Genomic DNA, 27,381 nt, shown 5'->3' with positions numbered 1-27,381 from the left:
ATTATTCTTTCTCTCTCTCTCGTCCGAGAGAAGAGACCACGATGGTTGAACGAGAAGCGCGTTTCTTCGCGAACGCAAAAATTTCGAACAATTACCCTGAACGGTGGATCACTTGGCTCGTAGGTCGATGAAGAACGCAGCTAATTGCGCGTCAACTTGTGTTTAAAATTGTCACGTATTTTCGGAGCGACGAAGCAAGGTCAATCGTAGAAATTGAAAATATTCGACGCCGAGATGTTATTCCGGTTGTTTTCGATTCCGCGAGCGAGGAATCTACAAAAACTCGCCTTTGTCTCGCGTTTCGGAGCGTGATGGGGCAATCGTCCGCGAATAGGATTTCAGCACGTGTGCCACGCGTCGATCGGATGATCGATCGCCCCCTTAGCTGCCGAATTCCGCGAGGATCAAAAATGAGTCTACTCGAGGAGTCTGAACTGAAGAGGCGTCTCCGTGTATATCAGCGAAAAGAGCATCGCGCGAATTTATCTCGTTCTAGAGCGAACTTCCGCGTTTTAATCTTGTCTGCGAGAGTTTTGAATAAAACTGCTTTGCCTCAAAAGTGAATTTCTCCACCTTTACAATTTTCTCCGCATCCAGTCTCCTTTGTATCTACGAGCCGACTTATAAATAAATAAATTTGCCTCTGCGCGGAAAATTAAAACAAATCGAAGGTTCTCGCACAGAAGTAAAATGGTCCTTCGAGCCGGATTGTGAAGATAACGAGGACGATAAGGTAAAACGGAGAAAGTGATTCTCGTGTGACTCTCGCGGACAGTGAAAAAGCGCGGGTGGACAATAGAAGCACATCGTCTTACAAACGAGTGTGCAAAAGAAGAGACAGGAACCAAGTGTCGAGTTCGCTTTAGAGAAACAAGTGTACGGGTAGACTCCGATTCACGTCGTCAAAACCCAATTCGACTCGTGAGACGAAACTTAGTGGTCTTTTTCGAGACAAATTCGTCGCGTTCGACAGTCAGGTCGTTCGCGAACTCGTGCCGTCGGCGCTGTTCACGCGCCCGACATACTCAGTGGTCTCTTTTGAGACAAATTCGTTGCGTTCGACAGTCAGGTCGTTCGCGAACTCGTGCCGTCGGCGCCGTTCACGCGCCCGACATACTCAGTGGTCTCTTTTGAGACAAATTCATCGCGTTTCGACAACAAGGTCGTCCGCGAACTCTTGCCGTCCGCGCCGTTCACGCGCCTGACATAATCAATGGTCTCAAGTCAAACTTGAGACATACGCGTCGCGTTCGATAGAGGAAGCGTCCGCGAATCTTTCCGTCTGTACTACTGACGTTGCTCAAAAAAAAAAAAAAAAAATGTCGACAGCAAAAGATCTGTTGATCGCGCAATTAGACACGATCTCTCAAGTGAAACGCGTGCTCGTGAATTACAAGAAGTTGGCTAAGGTCAATATTACCCTGCCAAAAATTCAAGAACGATTGGACGAGCTTACGTCGCTCTGGGCATCTTGCAGGGAGCTCCACGTCAAGCTCTTACAATCTACGTCTTCAGCTGAACGGGCGAAGGTTGCCTACTTCGTCGATGAAGATTTTCTAATCGCTGAGGATGTCTACCTCGAGACGGCCGATACGCTCCGTGATATGATAAGTAAATTAAGCGTCTCTTCACCACCTTCTCTCGATCGTAGCACTGACTCCTCGTTTCGCGACAGTAATAATAATGGTTTCCAGTTGCCTCGTATTACGCTTCCGAAATTTTCGGGGAAGTTTTCCGAATGGGAAAGCTTCAAGAACACTTTCGAGTCTCTCGTTGCTAGTAACGGTACGCTCACTAACACTCAAAAGTTTCATTACCTGAAAACAAGTGTCATCGGTGACGCTGCCTTAATAATAAATAATTTAAAGATTTCGGATCCGAATTACGAATCGGCGTGGCAACTCTTAATTGCCGAATATGATGATGAGGCGACCTTGATTAATACTCACTTGCATGCTTTCATGAGCATGCCCGTTATGAAACATGAAAGCGTAGGCGAGTTAAAGAGATTGCGAGACACGGTGGCTGCATCGCTGGCCGCGCTGACGAATTTGAGTCGACCGGTTGCTCAGTGGGACGATATGCTTGTTTATTGCGTCTCACAAAAATTCTGTCAAAAAACGCGAAGCAAGTGTTACTTGAAGTGTTCCTCTATAACTTCAATTCCGGCGTACAAAGATATTCATGAATTTCTTACGACTCGAATCCGCGGATTGTCAGACTTCGCGGAAGTTTCAAGAGAAAGTGTTAATCAAAAGCCAAACAAGCCGCGTTCGTCAATGCATAACGTCTCCGCTGTCAAGTGCATATGCTGCTCAGGCAATCATTTCGTGATAAAGTGCGAGCCGTTTCGTCAAAAATCAGTTGAACAACGAAATGAGCTCGCTCGCAAAAATCGTGTATGCTTTAATTGCTTGCGCTCGGGGCATATTTCGCCGAATTGCCCGAGCCAACAGCTATGCAACCACTGCAGTCGGTCTCATCATTCTTTATTGCATTCCGAAAATTATCAATCGTCAGCTGTCAGAAAAGATTCGGAAGCTGCGAAACCAAGCGTGAAAACGAATGCGAAGTCCGACGCCTTGGACGGTTCCAATAACGCTGCCGTGGCCAGCGTCCAGACAATCGAGCCGCCGGACTTTACGACTCCCGCGGTTCTCCTCGCAACCTCGTGGGTGAACATCCACACCGCTGAGGGCCGACGCTTTAAGGTTCGCGCGCTATTGGATCAAAGATCCAATTTTAGTTTTATATCGGAATCTTTCTGTCAAACCATACGGACCAGGCAACAAAGAACCGATTTACAAATCAAAGGATTCGGGGAAACCTACACGGGTGCCGCAAAGTCGCGCGTGTCCTTGCGAATGACTCCGTGCGCGAAATCCGACCCGGTATTTCCAATCACAGTGTACGTGTTTCCGAAGATCACGTCGTACGCGGCTTCGCGAGTTCGACCTGTCGAATCGTGGCCTCACTTGAAGGGCCTTTCCCTCGCGGATCCGGATCCGTCGAGCAAACATCAAATTCACTTGCTTCTTGGAGCCGACGTTTATGGCTCACTTTTGATGCGCGACTTGAGGCAAGGTCCGCTCGGTACCCCCACAGCTCAACTAACCGCGCTCGGTTGGATTATTTCCGGTCCGACCGAAAATAAACGGAAGGCTTCAAAAGAAGCCGTTTTAAATTGCGTTCTCGGTCAAGAGATAGACACTTCTCCAGCGGTTCTGGGAAGATGAGGAGATCGCGCCTCAAATTCCCCTCACGGAGGAGGAAGAGATTTGTGAGCGACACTTCGTGCAGACGCATAGTCGGTTGTCCGACGGACGATACGTCGTTCGACTACCCTTTAAATGTGATCCTCCGATCGAAATCGGAGAGTCTCTTTCCATTGCGCGGTCGCTGTACAACCGCATGGAAAACAGATTGAGAAATCGATCGGAACTGTATTCGCAGTATAACGAATTTCTAGCGGAATACGAGTCCCTCGGACATATGACTAGCGTCGACGAGTCGGAAAAAACCGAGTATTTGCCCGTTTACATTCCGCACCACCCCGTGATTCGGGAAGATAGTTGCACGACTAAATTACGGGTCGTTTTCAACGCGTCGTGCCGAACTAAGAATGGCACGTCGTTGAATGACTTATTATTAATAGGGCCCAAATTACAGCAAGATCTACCTGCCGTGTTATCGCGATGGCGACGGTGGAGCTTCGTCTGTACGGCCGACATCGCCAAGATGTTTCGGCAAATTCAAATTCATGAGCAAGATTCAGACTACCAAAGAATTCTTTGGCGTCCACAAGCGGAAGCGCCCGTTCGACATTTTCGCTTGTTAACGGTCACTTACGGTCTCGCTCCCGCTCCGTATCTCGCAATGCGAGTATTGAAACAGCTCGCCCTTGACGAGGGAGAAAAGTTCAAGGCCGCGGTTCCTATCCTAGGAGAGTCTATTTATGTAGACGACGCCCTGTTTGGCGCGGATGATATAAAATCTTTAAAAAATACTCGCGTTCAATTGATGCAGTTAATGGAAAAGGGGGGATTTCAATTAAGGAAATGGGCATCAAATTCGATCGAACTTCTCAAGGATTTGTCTGTTGACCAATCGGAAGTAACCGATCATCTAATCCTGACGGAAGATTCACTTAAAGTTCTCGGCCTGTCATGGATGCCTAACGAAGACGTGTTTCGCTTGAGAGATCGTGTCTAATTGCGCGATCAACAGATCTTTTGCTGTCGACATTTTTTTTTTTTTTGAGCAACGTCAGTAGTACAGACGGAAAGATTCGCGGACGCATCCTCTATCGAACGCGACGCGTATGTCTCAAGTTTGACTTGAGACCATTGATTATGTCAGGCGCGTGAACGGCGCGGACGGCAAGAGTTCGCGGACGACCTTGTTGTCGAAACGCGACGAATTTGTCTCAAAAGAGACCACTGAGTATGTCGGGCGCGTGAACGGCGCCGACGGCACGAGTTCGCGAACGACCTGACTGTCGAACGCAACGAATTTGTCTCAAAAGAGACCACTGAGTATGTCGGGCGCGTGAACGGCGCCGACGGCACGAGTTCGCGAACGACCTGACTGTCGAACGCGACGAATTTGTCTCGAAAGAGACCACTAAGTATGTCGGGCGCGTAAACGGCGCCGACGGCACGAGTTCGCGAACGACCTGACTGTCGAACGCGACGAATTTGTCTCGAAAGAGACCACTAAGTTTCGTCTCACGAGTCGAATTGGGTTTTGACGACGTGAATCGGAGTCTACCCGTACACTTGTTTCTCTAAAGCGAACTCGACACTTGGTTCCTGTCTCTTCTTTTGCACACTCGTTTGTAAGACGATGTGCTTCTATTGTCCACCCGCGCTTTTTCACTGTCCGCGAGAGTCACACGAGAATCACTTTCTCCGTTTTACCTTATCGTCCTCGTTATCTTCACAATCCGGCTCGAAGGACCATTTTACTTCTGTGTGAGAACCTTCGATTTGTTTTAATTTTCCGCGCAGAGGCAAATTTATTTATTTATAAGTCGGCTCGTAGATACGAAGGAGACTGGATGCGGAGAAAATTGTAAAGGTGGAGAAATTCACTTTTGAGGCAAAGCAGTTTTATTCAAAACTCTCGCAGACAAGATTAAAACGCGGAAGTTCGCTCTAGAACGAGATAAATTCGCGCAATGCTCTTTTCGCTGATATACACGGAGACGTCTCTTCAGTTCAGACTCCTCGAGTAGACTCATTTTTGATCCTCGCAGAATTCGGCAGCTAAGGGGGCGATCGATCATCCGATCGACGCGTGGCACACGTGCTGAAATCCTATTCGCGGACGATTGCCCCATAACGCTCCGAAACGCGAGACAAAGGCGAGTTTTTGTAGATTCCTCGCTCGCGGAATCGAAAACAACCGGAATAACATCTCGGCGTCGAATATTTTCAATTTCTACGATTGACCTTGCTTCGTCGCTCCGAAAATACGTGACAATTTTAAACACAAGTTGACGCGCAATTAGCTGCGTTCTTCATCGACCTACGAGCCAAGTGATTCACCGTTCAGGGTAATCGTTCGAAATTTTTGCGTTCGCGAAGAAACGCGCTTCTCGTTCAACCATCGTGGTCTCTTCTCTCGGACGAGAGAGAGAGAAAGAATAATCGTGGTGGCTCTTCGATCAGGCTGTCCGAGGACGCGCGCGGACCGCCGCCTCCCGCCAGGGAAGGCTACGGCACAAAGGTAGAGTTGTGTGTTTCTTGATCGGAGCGTCTCTCCCGCAACGGGAGAGCCGGGGCAGAAGCTTTTTGAAGAAACCGTCGGACCGACACAGTTGACAGATAGTCGAAATATCATCGATCCTTCCTGTATTATACAGGGTGATTCAAAACAACCGTTTGTCTTTAAAATGTCGTATTCCTGACTCAATTTAAAGACGATTTTTCCTTTGCCAAAATTTTATCCGAAGCTTAGTTTTTGAAATATAAAAAGAAATAGTTAGCGAATTACAGCACGAGTACGGGCGGTAATCAGGAGCGGCGCACCACATTATCCGACGCGGGCGATTACGTGGGCGCTCGAAGTGATCAGCTGTTTGTTACACGCGGCGTTTTGTGTGTGTGTGTGTGAGTGTGTGTGTGTGTGTGCGTGTGTGTGTACGCGTATACACACACACACACACTCTTTCTCTCTCTCTCTCTCTCACTGATTCTTACCTTGTAGAGATGTTTGATGTCCTTTGACGAATAATTGTTGCCTGACTGGATACAATCCGATATTGACACACTGTGACACACTGCATGATGAAATCATTTTTTTGTAATAAATTCTATTGACACTTTGACTCACGCACTTAATTAAAAATTATTGTAATAAATAACTGATTACAAATTACAACACATAATCACAATCTGAGAGAATTTTCTCTTAGAATTTGCCCTGAAAATTGTGGTAATCGTAGGATAATATTGTATGGAAAAAATTTTATTAGTGTGTTTGCGCGAACGCTTGAAGGAGAGCGCTCAATTGAAGGCCGAAAGAAATTATTCACCTTTTAATAATTAACACAGAATTTACTTTCACAATTTAAACGATACAGTGATTTTACAAAATTCCAATAGATAAGTCGAGTTCGATTTCCAAGTGAGTGTGCGGTAATAATTGCGGTAATAATTGCGGTAATAATTGCGGTAATAATTGCGGTAATGATTGCTGTACTGAGACTCGATAGACTAGCCGCCCAATTTTGGTGGGCGCTTCTTTTATCGGTGCGGTACTGAAGCCCCACTAATTTTTACTTCACCAATTAATTTCGGTTATTTAAAAATGTTCGAAGGTGACGCGAGGGCGCCTGTCTTTATTGGCGGCCCCGTAATTTACGCGAAACAAGCACGCACCTGACATGCGCGGAATGCTCGATAGCGAGATCGATTGGCTTTCGGAAGCCACGTGATCGAACGGCGCATGTCTATTACATTGATAATCAATGCGGTGATCGTTGCTTTCGGTTAAGCAATGTTGTTGTTATTGACAGCTTGTTAATATAATCCTGATTTATCGCCTACTTGTTTATATCGGGCGAGCCTTTTTTCCGCGGTTTTTTCGCATATTCATCGGAAGAAAATATCGATTTTTAGACAGAAAAATACAGACTGAAATAATTATATTAATTTCTTCTCAATTTCGAACAATTAGAATTCCTCTAATTAATATTTATCACATTCAAAATAATAATATCTATCACAATAAAATATGAAACATGTTTTATTAATTTTACTAAACCGTAAAGTAAAATTAATGAAATATATTTTATATTTTATTGTGATTGTTTTTCCTTTTATTTAATTTTAATAACAGTAATTTTATTGTATCATATCAGATTTGTACACTGTATCTGGTTCCGACGCTTCGGACCCTTTTGATAGACTATTGAATACGTGATTGAGGTTCGATTGTCGTTCTTCAAGAACAAAGAAAAACAGGATATCGCGGATCCGTTACAAGCATACCGCTATTATTATAGGATGTTGCTCGTCATAGGTGAGCGCGGAATTCGTCAATCGCCCGCCAAGACGGAGTAAAGAGTCCTCTCCTAGAAAAGGACTCAATTTGCTCAACGAGCTCGAATGCGGCATGGTGCCGTTATTCTTTAGTGAGCGCGTTTCCCGCTCGAAGAATCTCCGTTGCAGATAGCGCAACCAGAAGATTTCCGCCCTCCTAAACTCATCGGCGTTCAGAAGGGGGAAGAGTTGGGAGCGAGACGCGCTCTTTTCTTTTACACGAAGAATAAAGCGATTCATGTAGGCAGTCACGCGGACAAGCTTGGTCCAAGTGGAGAACCTATATGGGAGTTCCCATTCCTCGGCCTCTTGAACATGGAACGTCACAGGCCGTCTTCTTTCCACCGATACTTGCTGATCGGTGGCAGTGTCGAGCGGAGCTGAGACATTCAGAATCGGCCACGCAGTCGATGGCTTCTGAAGCCATCGTGGACCGTTCCACCATAGCGGGTGAGTCACGAGCTCGGAGGCGGTCAAGCCGCGCGAGGCACAGTCCGCCGGATTATCTCGAGACGGAACGTGATTCCAACAAACAGAATCCAGACAGGTATGCACTTCGGATACGCGGTTAGCCACGTAGGTGCTCCATTTTGATGGATGTTGACGGAGCCACGCGAGAGCGATGGTCGAATCCGTCCATCCGTATATTGGAATCGGAGGTAATTTCAACGATGTCAAGGTCCACTTGATTAGCCGGCTGAGGAGGACGATAGCGTTCAGTTCCAAGCGCGGGATGCTTACGGTTTTGATCGGCGCGACCTTTGTTTTAGCAGCGAGCAGAGTGATTTGAAACTTCGTTGGCGAAGGAAGCACTCGAATATAAACGACCGCCGCGTAAGCGCGGTTTGAAGCGTCGGCAAACCCGTGGATTTTGAACGCGAGATTATTGGAATGTCGACCGGTCCAACGCGGTATTCGGACGCGGTTTAATGATTCTAAATCGTTGGTGTAGCTCTCCCAACGATTGCGCAACTCCTCTGGAAGAGGGGAGTCCCAATCACATTTGAGAAGCCATAACTCTTGTAGCAAGATTTTCGCGGTTACAACAACCGGAGCAGCCCATCCTATTGGGTCGTATAATTTTGCCGTGAACGAGAGAACGGAACGTTTCGTGTGCGTAACCGATCTCAACGGAGTTATCACGAATTTGAACGCGTCCTCTTTAGCAAGCCATGAAAGCCCGAGAATCTTCTTTTACGAGTATGTGATCGGTGACTTCCGGCTGATGAGCCGAAAGTCCTTGAAGAAGAGAGGAGGCATTAGAAACCCACTTTCGTAGTTGAAAACCTCCCTTTTGCAGGATTTCAACTAGTTGGACACGAGCTTCTATCAATGAAGTCGTATCGTCCGCGCCAAAGAGCGCATCGTCCACGTAGAGGGACTCGCTGAGAATTGAAACAGCCGCGGGATAGTTGTCACCTTTATCTAGAGAAAGCTGTTTCAGTACCCTTATTGCGAGGTACGGAGCGGGGGCGAGCCCGTACGTTACAATGAGAAGGCGATAGTGTTCAATCGGCCCATCGGCCGACGATCGCCATAAGATTCTTTGAAAATCCGCGTCAGACGGATGCACGAGAATTTAGCGGAATATTTGAGCAATGTCCGCCGTGTAAACAAATTGCCATTGACGCCAGCGCAATAATATAGCGGAGAGGTCTTGCTGCAGTCTCTGACCGATCAGTAAGTGATCGTTAAGCAAAGTCTTATTGCTCGTTTTGCACGAAGCGTTGAAGACAACGCGCAATTTCGTAGTGCAACTCGAGTCGCGCAAAACGGGATGATGAGGAATATATACCGGCTCGAACTCGGAGCGGTCAGATAATTCCACCTTCCTTATATGACCGAGCGAATTATACTCTCGTAAGAACTCGTACTGCGCGTGAAGTTCAGGACGAAGCCGTAGCTTTCCTTCCATTTTATTATAAAGCGAGGTTGCAATGTGCAAAGAATCACCGATTTTTATCGGGAAATCATGCCTGAAGGGCAATCGANCCACATAGCGGCCCGGAGGGGTACGATAGTGGTTGGCGATGAAATGAGCCTCGCACCTCTCCTCCTTCTCCGTGAGAGGGACAGGCCGCGAGATCTCCTCATCTTCCCAGAACTTCTGGAGAAGAGAGTGCGTGCTTTGTTCCAACACGCAGTTTAATACAGATGCTTGAGCAGTAGTAGTCGGCCTACTATTTGTGGGGCCGGAAAGGATCCAACCGAAAGCGGTCAATTGCGCTGTCGGAGTTCCAATAGGACCTTGACAGACATCGCGCTTTAGAAGCGAGCCGTAAAGGTCAGCACCGATCAACAAATAAATTTGATGTTGACTTGAAGGATCAGGATCAGCAAAAGATAGACCCTGTAAATGAGACCACGCATCGAAGGGCTGAATCCGCGAGGCAGCGTATGAAGTAATGCGTTGAAAAATGTAAGCCGTCAGAGAAAAGCTCGGGTCGGCTTGAGCACACGGGGTTAACTGTAGTGTTACGCGCAATTTCGCAGTACCCGTGTATTTTTCGCCGAAGCATTTAATTTGTAAATCCGCTCGTTGCCGTTTAGTGCGCAACGCCTGTGAGAGCGATTCTGATATAAAGCTAAAGGTGGATCCTTGATCCAACAACGCGCGAACCTTTAAGCAGCGACCATCCCCAGTGTGGAGGTCGACCCATGCCGTTGCCAAGAGGACATTTGGATGTTCCTGAAGCGAGGGCGGTACTATCTGGACGGCCGCGATCGTATTGACCGTCTGATTTGTAGTCGCCTTAGATGCGGCTTGTGACGCAGATTCGGAGGTAGTAGCCTTGGAACTGGCCAAGTTATCGAAGGCATTTTGATTTGCCGCTGAATGCAGCAATGTGTGATGCGAGCGACGACATTGTCTGCACCGATATTTGCTCGGGCATTTCGACGGGAAATGTCCGGACTTTAAGCAGTTAAAGCAAAGTTTATGCTGGCGCGCGAGAGCAAAGCGCTGTGAAGCTGATTTCTTCGCGTAGTCTTCGCATTTCGAAACGTGATGCTCACCGGAGCAACAAATACATTTAAAGGCAGTCACGTTGTTTACTGTTAAACGCGGTTTATCATTTTTCGAAGAACCGGAGTCCTTGCTTGAATCGGCAAAGTCCGACAATCCGCGTATACGGAGAGTTAAAAACTCATTAAGCTCCTGATAAGAAGAAGGCTCATTTCGTTTGATTCGCGTTAAATTCCATTCGGTACGTGTTCTCGCGCTAAACTTTTGCGTTATTGTATAAACAAGAATGTCGTCCCATTGTTCTACGGGACGATCGAGATTTTTTAATACGGCTAACGATGCAGACACTGTGTCGCGCAATTTTCGCAAATCGCTTACAATCTTGCTTTTCATTACCGGAAGGCTAATAAACGCGTGTAAATGAGCATAGATTAACGCTTGCTTATCGTCGTATTCATTGGTTAACAATTGCCAGGCAGATTCGTAATTCGCATCGGAAATTTTTAAATTATTGATCAGCAAGGAAGCGTCTCCCGTTACGCTCGTTTTTAAGTAATGAAATTTTTGAGAATTTGAAAGAGCGTCGTTAGTTACTACGAGAGATTCAAAAATGTTTCGGAAGTTTTCCCAATCGGTTAATTTCCCAGAAAACTTTGGCAGCGCGATGCGTGGCAATTGGAAGCAATGATTATTTGTTTTGCGAACGGAGGAATTGGAACTACGATCGGTAAACGGAATTGTATTAGGAGATAATCGACTTATCGTATCTTGCAGCAGATCGGCCGTGTCGATGTAGACATCCTCAGCTCTCAGGAACTCTTCCAGAGTGAAGTACGGCAAGGTCGTTTGCTGCTCCGTGGTCGTCTTTTGAAGCAGTTTGACATGAAGGCCGCGGCAGGCGGCCCAGTGCTCCTCCAACTTGGCAAGCCTACTTCGCGTCTTGGCGAGTGTCACGTTTGATTCGGCCAGCTTCTTGAAGTTGACGAGATCTCGTTTGATCTCGTCAATACAAGTTCCCTGCTCGATGAGCAGGTCACACACGGCATTTGACATGATTATCGATGCCGGATTGTTGAATCGTTTATCGATTATTCGCTACTGAAGCAAAATATTCAAGCGCGCGCAGACTTGAAGCGCCCGCTGATTGACGCGCGAGAGAGAGTGAGAGAGTCCGAGCGCGAGTTAGCGCACCGTCACGTTAAGCCGTTATCGGCTGTCTTTCTCACACGAAGCGATTGCGTGGCGCGTGATAGCGGCGTCGAAATTGCAAATCGCGTGGTTTTTTAAATCTTTAGAAACGTCGAAAATCACCGAAATGATCGAGAGAGTCAAAGAGAGATGCACGACGCGGACGCGTGATAGCGGCGTCGAGATAGCAAGTCGCGCACCTTTTAAAATGTTTTAAAACGTCAAAAATCAACAAGATAATCGAGAGAGTCACAGAGAGATGCACGACGCGGACGCGTAATAGCGGCGTCGAAATAGCAAGTCGCGCACCTTTTAAATGTTTAGAAACGTCGAAAATCAACAAGATGATCGAGAGAGTCACAGAGAGATGCACGACGCGGACGCGTGATAGCGGCGTCGAAATAGCAAGTCGCGCACCTTTTAAATGTTTAGAAACGTCGAAAAGCAACAAGATGATCGAGAGCACAGATTAATAGACAGATCGCCAAAGGTCTGGATGAAGGAGAGACCAGCATTTCTCACTGATTTCAGCGCCATATTGTAGTAGTGGTCAATGCAGTAACTATTAATACGTTCCCAAGATAAGAGCGTCTCATGCTCATGAACTCGTCCGGCGGCATGTACGAGATTTATCTTTTCGTAGCGTTCGCGTATTTCGGAAAGGACAGAATTTTATGATGTTATAAATAAATAAATAAATAAAATATTAACCTGACCTATTATAATTATTTTTTAATAAATGTTTCATTATTATTATCATCTAAGTCTAAGTCGTTTAATTAATTTTTAGTTTTTTAATAATTAATTTAATTTATTCTAATCATTTTAATATGTGAAAAATACTAATACGTATACGTTTTATAATGAATTAATATATTTCGAGAGTCGAATTATATATTTTTATTAATATAAAAGTGTTCAAAAATTATATTTGACTTTTAATTTTAATTATTTTAGCAAAGAGTTCCGAAATCTCTTACACACATAATAGGGATTTTGTTCATCCATATAATTCGCAATTAAGTATATATGTTAATTATTAATTTTAATAAAATACAAAATTAAAATTAAAGGTCAAATATAATTTTTGAACATAAATATATTTAATTTGTTATAAAACGTATACCCGTGATAGTATTTTTCTCGCACAAAAATAACTAGAATAAATTAAATAATAATCCTTAAGGTTGCCAGTAATAATTAATAAAAAACCACTCCTCAATGTTTAAAGTCGACCAGACTGGCAATAATTTATTATAAATAGTTATTTGAAATACAACAACGTTTCGGCTGTCATTGCAGCCCTTTTCAAGTACATCTATAAAAAGTTCAATCAAAATAATTATAATTTAATACACTTATTTGCAACAATTAATTATACATTTAAAAACAAAAATGTGTTACATACCAAATTTAAAACAGTAAATCAACTTCTATGCAAACTACCGACAATGTTAACGCTTGTTTTGATGAACAATGCAAGACTGACAGAAGTAAGCACATATTAAATAGATGTTAACTGTTCACAAGAATCTTAGTCACTAAGCGTTAAGAAGATAGAGACGAAACTAAATGTGTCTTTCGTAATTTAAATCGTCATAATAAAGTCAAATAAATAAAAATAAATAAATAGGTGGATATAAAAATAAAAATAAAATTAAAAGTAAAAATAAATATAAAACGACTTAAATAACGTCAAGAACACGATCATAAATCCCACTGAAATTCTCCGTATCTTTCTGTAAATTAATACTTTTTCCTTGTTTTTTTTATGTAAAACATTTCTGCAATTTCTCTTTTTCTTGTCTGTTTTTCCTCATGCAGAATCACCGGAGAATCCCAACGGAACTCATGATCGTTGCAAGTCCGATGTAAACTAACGACAGAATGCAATGTCTTGTCTTTTTTTATGTTATTTCTATGTTCTTTAATGCGCGTTTCTAAATGTCTCTTTGTCTGTCCTATATAAGCCGAATCGCAATTCGCACAATCAATTTTATAAACAACATCAGTTCTTTTTAAGTTTTCGATCCCATCTTTACCTCTTTTTATCAACGTGTCCAATTTTTTTGGGACAGTATACAAAGCATCAATTCCACTTTTATTGATGCAACGCGTAATATTCTCGCTAAGATCTTTAATGTAAGGTAACACAATGCAATTTCGCGTATCAAATTTATTTCGATTGGGCGAGTTAAGATTACCGCCAAATTTAATCGCTCGAAGTCTTTTATTGATGTTTTTGTTAATAATTGTTAACGGGTAACAATTATTAATAAGGATTCTTTTGATTAAATTAATATTTTCTTCATGAAAAATAGGGTCAGCGAGTAAAATAGCCCTATCAACTAGGCTTGTAATCACGCTAATTTTATATCTCATAGGATGAATAAATTAAATTACTCATAAAAAAATAAAAAAATAATTAAATAATTTATATTTTATATGATAATAATAAAACATTTTATAAAAAAAACAGATTCAATAAATATAAGTATATATATAACATGTACTTATATTTATTGAATCTGTTTTTTAATAAAATGTTTTATAAGCTTAGAAAACTTGACTTCGACGTAACTAGCAAATTTTATTTAATTATTTCACGACGGTTTGACGTAATAAAATGTTTTATTATTATTATATAAAATATAAGTTTAAATTCTTTAATTAATTTTTAATCTTTTATGATTAATTTAATTTACTCTAATTATTTTTGTACGAGAAAAATACTATCATGGGTATACGTTTTATAATTAATTTAATATATTTGTGTTTAAAAATTATATTTGACCTATAATTTTAATTTTTATTTTATTAAAATTAATAATTAACATATATACTAAATTGCGAATATATGGATGAAAAAAATCCCCATTATGTGTGTAAGAGATTTCGAAACTCTTTGCTAAAAAATAATTAAAATTAAAAGTCAAATATAATTTTTAAACACTTTAATATTATTAAGAATATATAATTCGGTTCCCGAAATATATTAATTCATTATAAAACGTATACGTGATATTATTTTTCTCATATAAAAATGACTAGAATAAATTAAATTAATTATTAAAAAACTAAAAAGTAATTAAACGACTTAGACTTAGATGATAATAATAATGAAACATTTTATTAAAAAAAGATTCAATAACTAGTAGGTCAAGTTATAATTTTTTATTTATTTATTTATAACATTATGAGCTATTAAGCTCATCATCTCGTTCGTTCTCTGTCTTGCTTTCATTCGGCAAGTCACAAACGATATATGATACTCGTATGTTCCTACTTCAACTCTCGAGAATCTGAAACAAACGAAACTCGTGTCCAATATACAGGGTGTCCGGTAACTAACAGACCAATGATTACAAATGGAATCTTTGGTCAATTTGGGAACGATTTTTCTTCAGCGAAAATGTCGAAAAAGGTCATCATTTTTTACAACTTTCCAATCTTTGTCATTATATATCTTTATAACTAAGCCTTAAATTAAAATTTTATTATAGTAAACTCTACCTGAAATTAACTGAAGAATGTAATTATGTTAGACTTTTAACTCCAAAACGTTTAGTTTTCAAAAAACCTATTTTTTTCAATCGCTTATAACTCGAAAATTATTGACTTCTCTACATTTTTGCTAAGGAAAAATCGTCTCCAAATTGGCCAGAGAATCCGCCCTTAATCATTGGTCCGTTAGTTACCGGACACCCTGTATATATTATATAAAAGTGTATAGCACGTCAGAAGCTTGTGAGCTTACAGCGATAAGTAAAAACAATTGCGTATCTATTTCATTGCGTTTATCTGTTTAAACGCGCGCTTTAATTTTTCCAACGTTTTTGCCTGTTTATATTTTAAAGGTCCTCTCTTCTAAAAATCTTGTTTTAAAGATCCTCTCCGCGAGCAAAATTCGAAAACATAAATTATTTAATATTTTTACTTTATTATTTGTAAATCCTCGGTAATTTCAAAATTTTTCTATTTGAAAATTATTAATTTTCTATTGCCAATTAATTTTATCACAGACTTTACTCTTACTTCCATTGCACTTTCGTTTGCGGTTTTCAGTATACGATTTTTTATCGTAGTTACTGAAAATTATTATTGTGAATTATACTTGTGCAGTGATTTGAAGAATTTACAATTTCGTTGAAATTGTTGATTCTTCAAAAAAATTACGAGATTCGCGGAAATTGCGTGCTTTCTTGGCATTTTCCGTTCGCGGCAGGCGGTTTATTTTTGATTGTTGCAAGTGTTTTTTTTTTTTTTTTTATTAAAATAGATAATAATAATGTGAAATAAATCACGATATTTGACAGATGTGCATATATATAGAAATTGTAATAATAATAATATTATATCATAAAATTGTAAATTGTTTCAATTTTTTATAGACTGCGATAAAAGATTTTACATTTGGATAAGAAACTGCGGTAAGTAAAAATATAAAATTCTTGAAAACGTACCAAAAATATTTGATAACGTAAAAAGGTGAACTTTGAAAAATAAGGAACTTAAAAATTGCACTAATAAATGGGCTATATGTGAGCCGTGCGCGGATGTAAGGTGTGTTATATCGAAATTTAATTAATAGAATTGAGAATTAATCCCAATTTTAAATCTTACAAATGTCCAAGCTAATTTTTTGTACCTCGTGTACATTTTTGAAAGTTATATCGAAAAATTAAATTTCAATATGCGTCTTACATCTCACATTTCGCATACGGCTCACATATAGCCTATTTATCTCTTATACTTTATTTCAACCCTTATAGAAATTTATTACTAGTAACGCCAATTTATCAATTTTATTTCGAGTAATTAATCACTTTTATTTCGAATACTTAAATTACTGTATATTATAGTATTTTAAATACTCGAAATAAGTGATTAATTGGCATAGTGATAAATTTCTACAAGAGAATAAGGAACCTTTAAATTCTTAATGTAAAAAATTTCAAGTAATTTTCTTTAATAAAATTTAATTAAAAATTTTTGAACACTGTGTTATATCACATTTAAAATCGTGATTATTTCAATAAAAAAACATTTTATGTGTAAAAAATATATTTTTTATATTTAATAAATTTTATATATATATATATATATATGCATATGTAAAATATTCTCTTTCTCTTTCTCTCTCCTCTCTCTCTCTCTCTCTCTCTCTCACACACACACACACACACACACACACAACGGGGGCCAAATCTCTCAAATTGGTCTCATGATCAATTAGCCTGGATTCGCACCAGGGGCAAAGTCTGTTGGTAATGTCAAACGAATTTAGCCTGGACTTGCACCAGGGGCAAAGTCTTTTGGTCGAGTCTACGAAATTTAGCACGGACTCGAACCAGGGGCAAAGTCTTTTGGTTCAAGTCTACGAAATTTAGCACGGATTCGAACCAGGGGCAAAGTGTGTCGGTAAGGGGCAAAGTCTATCGCACGAAGATGGCGGTCTCTTCTTTAGGCAGGCCTTTGGCGATCTGTCTATTAATCTGTGTCGAGAGAGTCACAGAGAGATGCACGACGCGTACGCGTGATAGCGGCGTGCTGCTGTCGTTTGCACTGTGGTCTGCGAGAGTCAAAAGTCAGTGAGAAAAAAATGCACTGGTTAAGATTCACCGGTGCGGTGAGCGTGATAGCGGCGCACGCTCACTGAGAGTCACTGTTAATCAATATAAGTCACGATTAATCATTGAGAGTCACTGCGATTATCGTAACGCAAAGCGCGTGCTTGCGGCGCTTGCGGATAACTCGCGAATGTTCATCGCACTCAATTAAGAAAATCACTGGTGCGTGATAGCGGAGTACGCGTGAAGTCATTAATCTCGAACGGCGTTTAACTGCCGTCCGAATGCAAAATTGCAAAGCGCGTGATAGCGGCGCTTGCACTGCAAGTGACACTTCAACGAAATTCTGACTACTCAAATGCAGAATTCGATGTACACCGGATTCGTGAGGGTGCGTGACCGTCACGTGGCCGGAGCGCCGCGGCTTAGGCCGGAGCGACGGCAGGCGCGCGATCGAGAGAGCCGCAGCTAGAGAGAGAGAGAGCGAGAGAGAGAGCTTCGGAGCGCGCGGCGTGATACCGTCTCTCTCGCTCTTCGCGTCTTGGAGAGAGCGCGAGAGAGAGAGAGAGAGAGAGAGAGATCTTCGGAACGCGCGCGACGGTGATCCGTCTCTCTCGCTCTTCGCGTCTTCGAGAGAGAACGAGAAAGAGAGAGAGAAGAGAGAGAGAGAGAGAGAGAGAGAGAGACTGTTTCGGAGCGCGCGCGACGGCTAATTGTTGTGTAGCGCGGTCTCACTCCCGCACACGGAGTCTTTCTACTCCAAACGAGAACGCGTAATTAGCGGATTTCTCGTGCCGCGGATCACTGCGTTTTTAACTTTACTGCCCCGATATAGGCACACGAGGCAGAAATTGTCAATCGTTCGAATAAGGTACGAAACAAAGGAGCCCGTTCTTTTCGCGATTTCACTATCACTCGATCGGTTTTTAAAATCCGGCTCGAAGGACCATTTTATATGTATAAGATTTAACGTTGTAGGATGCCGGGTTAACGTGATCAAATGATTGTACGCGTTTTGAAACGGTTTAAATTAGTTTAACGTATAAGACGAGCAACAAGAGCCAAATCGCGGATGACAATGCGTTATCCTAACGAAACTAAATAATTTTCCGTTAGAATTAAATACCGGTGCACAAGGCACCAAATTTTACTTGGACACGGCCAAGATTTTAAAATATGAAATAATCTCATATTTGAGATTTAATTTCAATACCCCTTTTTTTTTTTTTTTTTTTTTTTTAACCCCCCTACGGAAATTAAATAAATGAATGCAAGAGAAAAATATAGATCCGAAAATCGCTGAATCGGGAATCCCCGATTTTCGGATCTATATTTTTCTCTTGCATTCATTTATTTAATTTCCGTAGGGGGGTTAAAAAAAAAGGGGGGTATTGAAATTAAATCTCAAATATGAGATTATTTCATATTTTAAAATCTTGGCCGTGTCCAAGTAAAATTTGGTGCCTTGTGCACCGGTATTTAATTCTAACGAAAAATTATTTAGTTTCGTTAGGATAACGCATTGTCATCCGCGATTTGGCTCTTGTTGCCCGCTCATTTTTAATTCCCACGCTTTTCTCGAAGCTTTGTCGAGTTTTTGCGAAACGAGGAACACGAGAACATCGTCCCACGTATCGACGGGACGTTTTAGATTTTTCAGCGCTTGTACGGTGGTATTGGTGGTGTCACGCAGAGTCTGCAACTCTTTCGCGGTTTCATGCGTTGCCGACGGTAACGAGAATAAAATTTGAAGATGGGAGTTGACGATTCGACGTTGATTTTCAAAGCGCGACGATAAGATTTGCCACGCGACTTCGAAATTCGCATCGGTGACTGCTAAGTGACTCAGCGAAGTGCTGGCCGTTCCGGTAACGATTGAACATAAGTAATGCAGGCGTTCTACATTTGTTAAAATCGGATCGTCAATTACCATTGCTTTAAATCTATCGCGGAACGTTTCCCATCGCTCGAAAGAGCCGTCAAATTTCGGTAATTCGATTCGCGGTAAACGCGAGACCGGGCGCGGACCATGATGATAATCGGTACTTGCGTTCGAAGCGTCCATGATGTTGATGTGCGGGGCGGCAATGGGAGGTATGGCAAATTCGGCCAGGTAGTCAAGGGCAGCATCCATCTGGACCTCGGCTTGTTGATACAGCTCCTCGGTGAAGTATCGATGCGTGGTCTTCGTAGCGGCCTCGGCGAGGACTAACAGCTTGGCGTTGTTACGCGAATCTCCCGGAACTGTTCCTTGACGCGTTCCATCCGGTTTGCAGCCACGGTGGTCATCTTGGCGTGGCCGAGTTTTTTGAAATTAGATACGGCATTTGCAACCGATCTAACAAGGTCGAGCTGTTGCTCCAAAAGCTTTGCGGTGGTAGCCATTATTGGAATGGCGGCTGCTGCGTTAAACAACGTAGGTCGTGATCAAAGTCAGCCAAAATGTAATTGGATGATGTACTTCACGACTTGTCGTCTTCTCTCGTTAGCGATCCGGCTCGAAGGACCAAAAAAATGTTGTCGATATCAGTAGGCGCAACGGCGTCGCTCTAATTCAAATTATTGTTGATCGACTGGTGGCTTGTACAGCCTCGTGAAGGCTCGCTCCGAGAGGAAAGTGATTACAGCAACGAACATATGTTTACTTGTATTTGCAGCTGATCGATAGCACGGTTCGCAGAGATCTGATTCTCGGTTTTCGGGAGCGTTCCGAGTTTTCGTCACGGAATCCCCTCTTTCTCGGGATCGGATGTTTGTTTCGGCGAATCGGAGCGACGAAAGAATAGGAGTAAATAAAATGTACACGTGACAGCGTGACTCTTATCACATGGGATGGTGAACAAGGTCGATAATGTTGTCGTGTGTCGGTTCGAACGATCGAACCTTTCCGTTGATATACGAGCGATTAATATAAGAGTCTATTGATTATACAAATTTATGATATGCGTCAACATACCGTCCGCCTCGAATGTGATTGACATTCGATATGAATACAATATTTGCGGTCAATGAAATTTAACGTAAATTTACAATATTCAATCGGACAGTTACAATCCAATGCCGCCCGCCATGGCGGAATGATGTTCGCTATCATTGTTGATGTCGACCGGAAGAAAACAAAGTTTTGTAATGGGGCGCTTGAACTCGGATTCAGCCGTTTTAACAGTAACGACTCGAACGAGCCGATCGCTGCCTGGATGGCATTTAACTATACGCCCAAGCTTCCATCGACTTGGAGGGGCAAGTGGATCGCGAAGTAAGACTAATCTACCGGGTGTGGCTAGAGTTTGTACAGAACGCCATTTAGGGCGTTGTTGTAAGGTATTCAAATACGTATCTTTCCATGCCTTCCAGACGCGTTCGCTTAATTGCTGCACTAGTTGCCAGCGAGATAAACGATTTTCGGCGAGTTCGAGTAAGCTCGGCTCCGGGATCGAGCTTAAGGATGCGCCGATCAAAAAATGACCCGGAGTCAGAGCGGTATAATCGTCTAAAGCGTCGGACACGGAAGCGATGGGACGAGAATTTAAGAAAAGTTCGATACGGCATAGTAATGTGGTTATCCCTTCGAACGTTAAGGTGTGCGTTCCAATAGCGCGTTTAATGTGATGTTTCACAGAGTGTACGGCAGCCTCCCATAGGCCTCCGAAATGCGGCGCAGCGGGAGGTATGAAATGCCATGCAGTATTTTCTTGAGCTATGTAATTTTGAAATGCTGGATCACGCGTGGCTGCATGGAAGGAGGCCGTAAGCTCTTGATCGGCACCTTGAAACGTGGTACCGTGATCGGAGTACATTGCATGCGGAATGCCACGACGTGCGGTAAAACGATGATACGCGGCAAGGAACGACGCGGTAGTATAATCCGATACTGCGTCTAGGTGCAGTGCTTTCGTGGTCATGCATACAAAAATTGCGAGGTAAGCTTTTTGGGCTTTATGACCACGACCTTTAGTCGTACGCACTAGTAACGGACCCGCGTAATCGACGCCGGTATGATTAAAGGCGCGTGAAGTCGGGTTCACGCGGAAATCCGGCAGGTCGCCCATAAGCTGTTCGGGCACGCGTGCATTCTCCCGTGTGCACACAATACATTGGTAGAGGACGGTACGCACAGTGGCGCGAGCGCGAATTAGCCAATACTGTTGTCGCAGGAGCGTGAGTGTGAGTTGCGGACCGGCGTGTAGGGCCGCAACATGAATCTGTTTGATAAGGAGGTGGACCAATGGATGTGATTTTAAAATTAGCGGATGTTTAGCGTCATCTGACAGGCTTGCGTGCTTTAATCGGCCTCGAACGCGTAACAAGCTGTCTCTGTCTATGTAAGGAAAAGCGAAGCTAATGGACTAGTTTTTGAGACGCAACGTAGTTGTTTTAGGCGAGCTATGTCGTCAGCAAATAGATTGAGTTGAATCCGTCGAATCCAAAAATTATGAGCGGCGACCAGCTCATCGGACCGGAGAGCATGCGGGTGCGAGTGAGAGGCATCGCATTGTGTTTTCGTCTGGGTACGAGCGTTGCGAACGTTATATCACGCATTTTTTGACGCTTTGTTTCAGGATCCTTTTGGTACTGATCACGCACCATCTGAAGTTTTGTTTCAGGATCCTTATGGTACTGATCACGCACCATCTGACGTTTTGTTTCAGAATCCTTATGGTACTGATCACGCACCATCTGACGTTTTGTTTCAGGATCCTTATGGTACTGATCACGCACCATCTGACGTTTTGTTTCAGGATCCTTATGGTACTGATCACGCACCATCTGACGTTTTGTTTCAGGATCCTTATGGTACTGATCATGCATTATCTGACGTTTTGTTTCAGGATCCTTATGGTACTGATCACGCATTTTCTGACGTTTTGTTTCAGGATCCTTATGGTACTGATCACGCATTATCTGACGTTTTGTTGCAGGATTCATAAAATATTTTTCTTTGTGAGAAAAAGCATCTTTTTCGATTCGTTTCGAACGCTGTTCCTCAGTTTCCTTACTATGTGCAAGTCTTTTTCTCAGTGCATCCCTCTCTCGTCTTTTCAATGTCTCCAACGGCAGTAGCGTTAATGGAGCAATTGAATCATAGAGGTACGGAAAATGAGTTATTGTTTGTTTTTCAAACATTGCGGACAAATGAGGTCTTAGCAACGATTGATTATACGTCACGATGCAAGGATTTACGCCAAACAGAATAGATGTAACAATCGCAATTGCCATAGGACCACAATTATAACCGTCACCTTGCGACTGAACTTTAGGAAAAACTATTAGATTGTTTTGACAATCATGAAAGGGAAATAATCTGTCCACAAAAATTCGAATTTCTCCATTCAAATTATGTATATTTGCATTACGACTACCTTCATGAGAATCATATATAATAATAGATTTTGCATCGTAATGGCAAGCAACCCAATGTCCACCACCAAAATCACTGTGCAGTATTTGCAAATGCTTCTTCTTTGAATTATTCAGTGGAACAATCTGATCGGGAAATATTGTCAACCATACAGGTCGAGGTGCATAATCAGAATTGCTCTCGAGTAGCGCATGGAAACTGTCTATCATCGTTTCCGTCAACCATTCTTTGAAAGCCAAAATATTCTTTTCCTTATTGCCATAATGGAACTTGTGACACTGATGATCCATTTTCAGTTGTTTGGGACAGTTTTAGTTATAGATATACGGCGTTTGGGGCAGCCTTCTAGTGATGCAAGTATCAAATAAGATTTTTCTAATTAGACGCCTAGAGCAGGCGAAAGGTCTGAGATATTGCAGACTAAAATGCTACAAAAGCGAATACTGTTAATTTGGATGTGTAATAGACCCAAAACAAAAATACTTTTTCTAATTGTATAGGCGCCACGGGCAAGCCAAAAATCTGCGCTATTACAGACGAAAACGCTATAATAGCGAATAATTTTAGTTTGGATACGTAATAGGCCGAACAAAATTCATTTTTGTAATTGGATGCAGGCGTCTAGGGCAAGCCAAAATTCAGCGCTATTAGCAGCCGATGTTCTAATTCAGCGCTTATGGCAGCTTTTATACAGCGCCTGAGCAGCCGATTAATTTTTTTTTATTTTTCCGGATCTGTAAAATAAAAAAGTTATATAAATACATTATAAATTATTTTAATAAACATATGCAAAGATTCAAAATTATTACACTAATTAAACAATACTTCAGAAACTGCAGTTAAAAAGAAATGAAATTACATCTGTTCATTTTTCTTTTGTATAGTACTTGTAATTCACGTAATCACATTGACACGTCAAAATAGTATTTATTTATTATTATTGTAAATAAATCATCATTGCAGTAGACCTAAAATTTCTTAAAATTAAAAATCATAATCGAAAATTTGAAGTAAATCTAATTTTTTTTATAAATAGAAATATTCTATTTTTTTTTAATTTATCGATTCTTCACTATATATTTGATTCAATAATCTTACCTCAAGATTTTTATGCACAAAATGATGAATACCAATCGAAGTTAAATGCCTATCTTTGTTTTCCCTTTAAACTAAACAACTTTTGTCTGAAATTTTCCTATATACTTTCGAGATATTTAATAAGTACAAAATTTACTTATGAAATAGGTATTTCTGTACAAACAAGATTTATAAATACAGGATTTACTTACAGATTAAACAAGAATTTTTAAGAGGCATTGATGATTTATTGATAATAAAACTTCCTACGACATTTAAATAAACTTGTTAAATATGCAAGACGAAAAAATGTTTCAAACAAACACCATAGGATTTGAAGAAAGACAGATGATGCTGATATTCATTTGACCTTGCAGAGATCTTGAAAATTCCTGTTAACGTTAACCCACTAAACATGAAATATACATGCAATGTTTCAAATTGTTTCATTTAGATTTCAAATGATACATTTTACGTATTTGTTTTTGATATAATTCATAAATGTTACAATTGAAATATTTCATCATAGTATATATTAAAAATATTTCAAATGAAATATCTCAATTGATATATATTTAAAACATTCCAAAGTTATCGTTTTAGGTATATTTACAAAATAATAGTAAAATAAATATTTATGTACACGATTAGATAATCGCTTACATAATTTGGAAAATGGCAATCACGTATTACATTCAAATTGTGTTTATTTATTATAAATAAATTATTAGAGAGAAATATTGAAAAATATTGAATAACATAATTAGAATACGTTGTATATAAATATTTATATAAATGGTCTTGTTTTAAAATTGTATTATTATTTAAATGCTTAGAATGTATATATTTTGTTATTATATATTTATTTATATATTTATATTTTTTTTATATTGAAAAGATTCATTTTTCTTTTTCCTTTTTTTAAATTAATAAATTTTATTAAATATTTGTTTGCCAATTAAACAAAAATGTAATCGTACACCAGCAATTACTTTTCAAAATATTATTTTTCTTGTGTGTGAATAGTTTCATATAATATCTGGATTGCAAATATATATTGTTAATAATAATAGTTTTGTTGCATATCTATTATGCATATAATTTGGAAATAATATAATTTAATAATTAAAAATTGCAAACAGAATAATATATTCACATATTTATATTTATTATATTATATCTGCACATATTCATATTGATGAGATAATTGTTTATTATATAAAATCATGTGCGTGATAATTAAATATTTTCTATGCAATCAAATTAATAAGGAATATAATGATTTAACATGATTATATTCTAAATCTGTTGGTGAAAACGTTACGTGCAACAAATATATACAATTTAAGTTATTAAAATTTTATTATTTTTGTAAAATATCATTGACTTTGTAGAATACTTGAAAATATTACAATTCTATTTCTTAATAATAAATTAATTAAATTTAATAAAGGAAATAAAACATTTTATCGTGTTCTGATATTGGACTTATTAACCATAGCGTGTAATTAAATATTATAGGTCTACGCTTATTGTGATAAAGCTCTTTGATTGTTAATTGACTGAAATATAACCTAAGAGCTTTGGACATTCACATTCCACAGTAATCAAAGAGTTAGGATTATCAATTCTTTAAGGTAACGTATTGATAGTTTGTTCATTACTTATCATAATGCAAATACAATTTGACTTTATCACTTTATAATTATTAAAAATCGTTTTAGAGTGAATCTTATGTAACAAGCTTTTTTTGGTTTTCTTCGGAATTTTTTATAATGAACTCATAAATGTTTTGTATATGTATAAAAAATTTCATTTTAAAAAAGGTAAAAAAAGTTGTTAAGTCCGCGTCAAAAACTATATCTCCAAAATCTTACAGAATCTTAAAACATATCTGAAAAATAATGTATTTAAAATATATAATGACATTAAAAACTTGCAATAACAAAAATATAAACATTAAAGACTTGCGACAAAAAAAATTAATTTAAAAACTTAACATACATATATTATATAACATACATATATATACATATATTACATGAGGTGAGACACGGATGTGATTTATTTATAATAAATAAACGTTATTTGAATGTAATGTATAAAAAGATTGTGAAATAGTTACATGTTTGAACACATAAACGCTATCTAGCTATCCAAAAAAAAAGTGTATTACCACACACACACACACACACACGCGCGCACGCGCACGCACGCACGCACGCACGCACGCACGCACGCACGTATACATTCTTCTTTATAATGCTCAGAATAAAAAATCAGCACATGATCCACATTCTCTCAAAAACCATGAAATATGACACATTTTTCATACATAATTTCCAATATTTTTAAACATAATTAATTGTAACAATAATTTTTGGTATCACTAGTCTAGGTTTCATCACAGTAATAATTTAAAATATGATATTTAGTATTAAGGCAGAAAATCTATAACTTGGCAAAAATAATCTTATTTATTTTATGATCTCCTTCGACAGCGCACTGCTGATTTCACTAAAACATCTGATAGCTATTACATTGACTTTGCAACCATATTTTCTAATTGTATTCCGATTAACTTCTTCACAATTATTTTTATTAATCAGTGTAATTTCTGTAACATGTAATGTTACGAAAATTGTATGTTACTTTGCACTTATTATTATATTAATTTTATAAATATAATTAACTTTTTTATAATTTTTATTATTATTAGCATAAAATACATATTTATAAATATATAATTTTAATATTGATTGATATAATATAAAAAACACTGATGTATACCTTAATTATATATTAAATAATGCAGAACATTACACAAAACATTTTAAAACTATTATAATTATATATAATGAATATTTCAGATTTTTATACGATAATGAATAAAATAGACAAAAATATAAAATAATATCAATTGTGTGTATGTGTGTGTAAAATGAAGACGAGTAATAAGTCATAATGAGTCAATGATCGATATTTATCAATTTGTTGCATATTGAATATCATCCAACTATCCTCTTGAAAAAATAATAGTTTTGATTTTCTGCTTGAATTTGCGCATACCATGGAATATAAAAAAATCGTAAAAATCGGGATATGTTTCTGTAATATAAGTAATAGGTAAGCAATCAATCTCTAATTCATTAATATTTTCTATGGACCATCGGAAAAATGTTTCGTACACCGGATGACTATAATCTCGTATTATTTTTATGAGAGGACAATGCTTTTCCAAATCCCAATTATGCAAGTAACGTAGATCATCATCTGTTTGTGATTCTGCAATTTCCCTCATAAAATTAATAAAACTTGGGCGATGTAATTGGCTAAATTCACAAAAAATTTAAAATATGTAGAAAAACATTACAAATACGTGAAAATTGTTTGTGTAATATTTATGTTATAAAACATTTTAATAAATACTAAGAAACAAAATATAAAATTGCATTTTTCTTTATAAATTTGTTATATCCCCCAAAGATATACAATAGATATAACTATTAAAAGTTAACTAATATTAAGAAATGGGTACTCGTATTGCATCCGCAATTACGACAGACACTGACCGCGTTAAAAAACGCATACGATGCGAGGTATACGCGGAATCAGAATTACGACAGATAATGACCGCGTTAAAAAACGCATACGATGCGAGGTATACGCGAAATC

At 39.5% G+C, this 27,381-nt stretch overlaps 3 protein-coding genes across 3 annotated transcripts; 1 reads left to right on the top strand and 2 right to left on the bottom strand.

Moving 5' to 3' along the window:
* Positions 1-1,319: 1,319 nt before the first annotated feature.
* LOC146720759 (uncharacterized) lies at positions 1,320-3,236 on the top strand. The gene has a single exon (XM_085488063.1). It carries the CDS (start codon positions 1,320-1,322, stop codon positions 3,234-3,236), a length of 1,917 nt encoding a protein of 638 aa, XP_085344189.1.
* A 4,248-nt stretch (positions 3,237-7,484) lies between these two features.
* Positions 7,485-11,565, bottom strand: LOC146720758 (uncharacterized). Its single transcript, XM_085488062.1, has 2 exons — positions 9,222-11,565; positions 7,485-8,707 (listed from the first exon to the last, which is right to left on the bottom strand). Exons 1-2 carry the CDS (start codon positions 11,563-11,565, stop codon positions 7,485-7,487), a joined length of 3,567 nt encoding a protein of 1,188 aa, XP_085344188.1.
* Positions 11,566-20,317: 8,752 nt separating this feature from the next.
* On the bottom strand, positions 20,318-22,919 carry LOC146720757 (uncharacterized). Its single transcript, XM_085488061.1, has 2 exons — positions 22,631-22,919; positions 20,318-21,588 (listed from the first exon to the last, which is right to left on the bottom strand). Exons 1-2 carry the CDS (start codon positions 22,917-22,919, stop codon positions 20,318-20,320), a joined length of 1,560 nt encoding a protein of 519 aa, XP_085344187.1.
* Positions 22,920-27,381: the final 4,462 nt, after the last annotated feature.

This window comes from Nylanderia fulva, unplaced genomic scaffold (assembly GCF_048542155.1).
Source record: "Nylanderia fulva isolate GAGA-0341 unplaced genomic scaffold, ASM4854215v1 Scaffold614, whole genome shotgun sequence".
In the NCBI taxonomy this organism is placed as follows: Eukaryota; Metazoa; Arthropoda; class Insecta; order Hymenoptera; family Formicidae; genus Nylanderia; species Nylanderia fulva.
The sequence above is the reverse complement of the archived record's forward strand: the minus strand, read 5'-3'. Positions and strand labels throughout refer to the sequence as shown.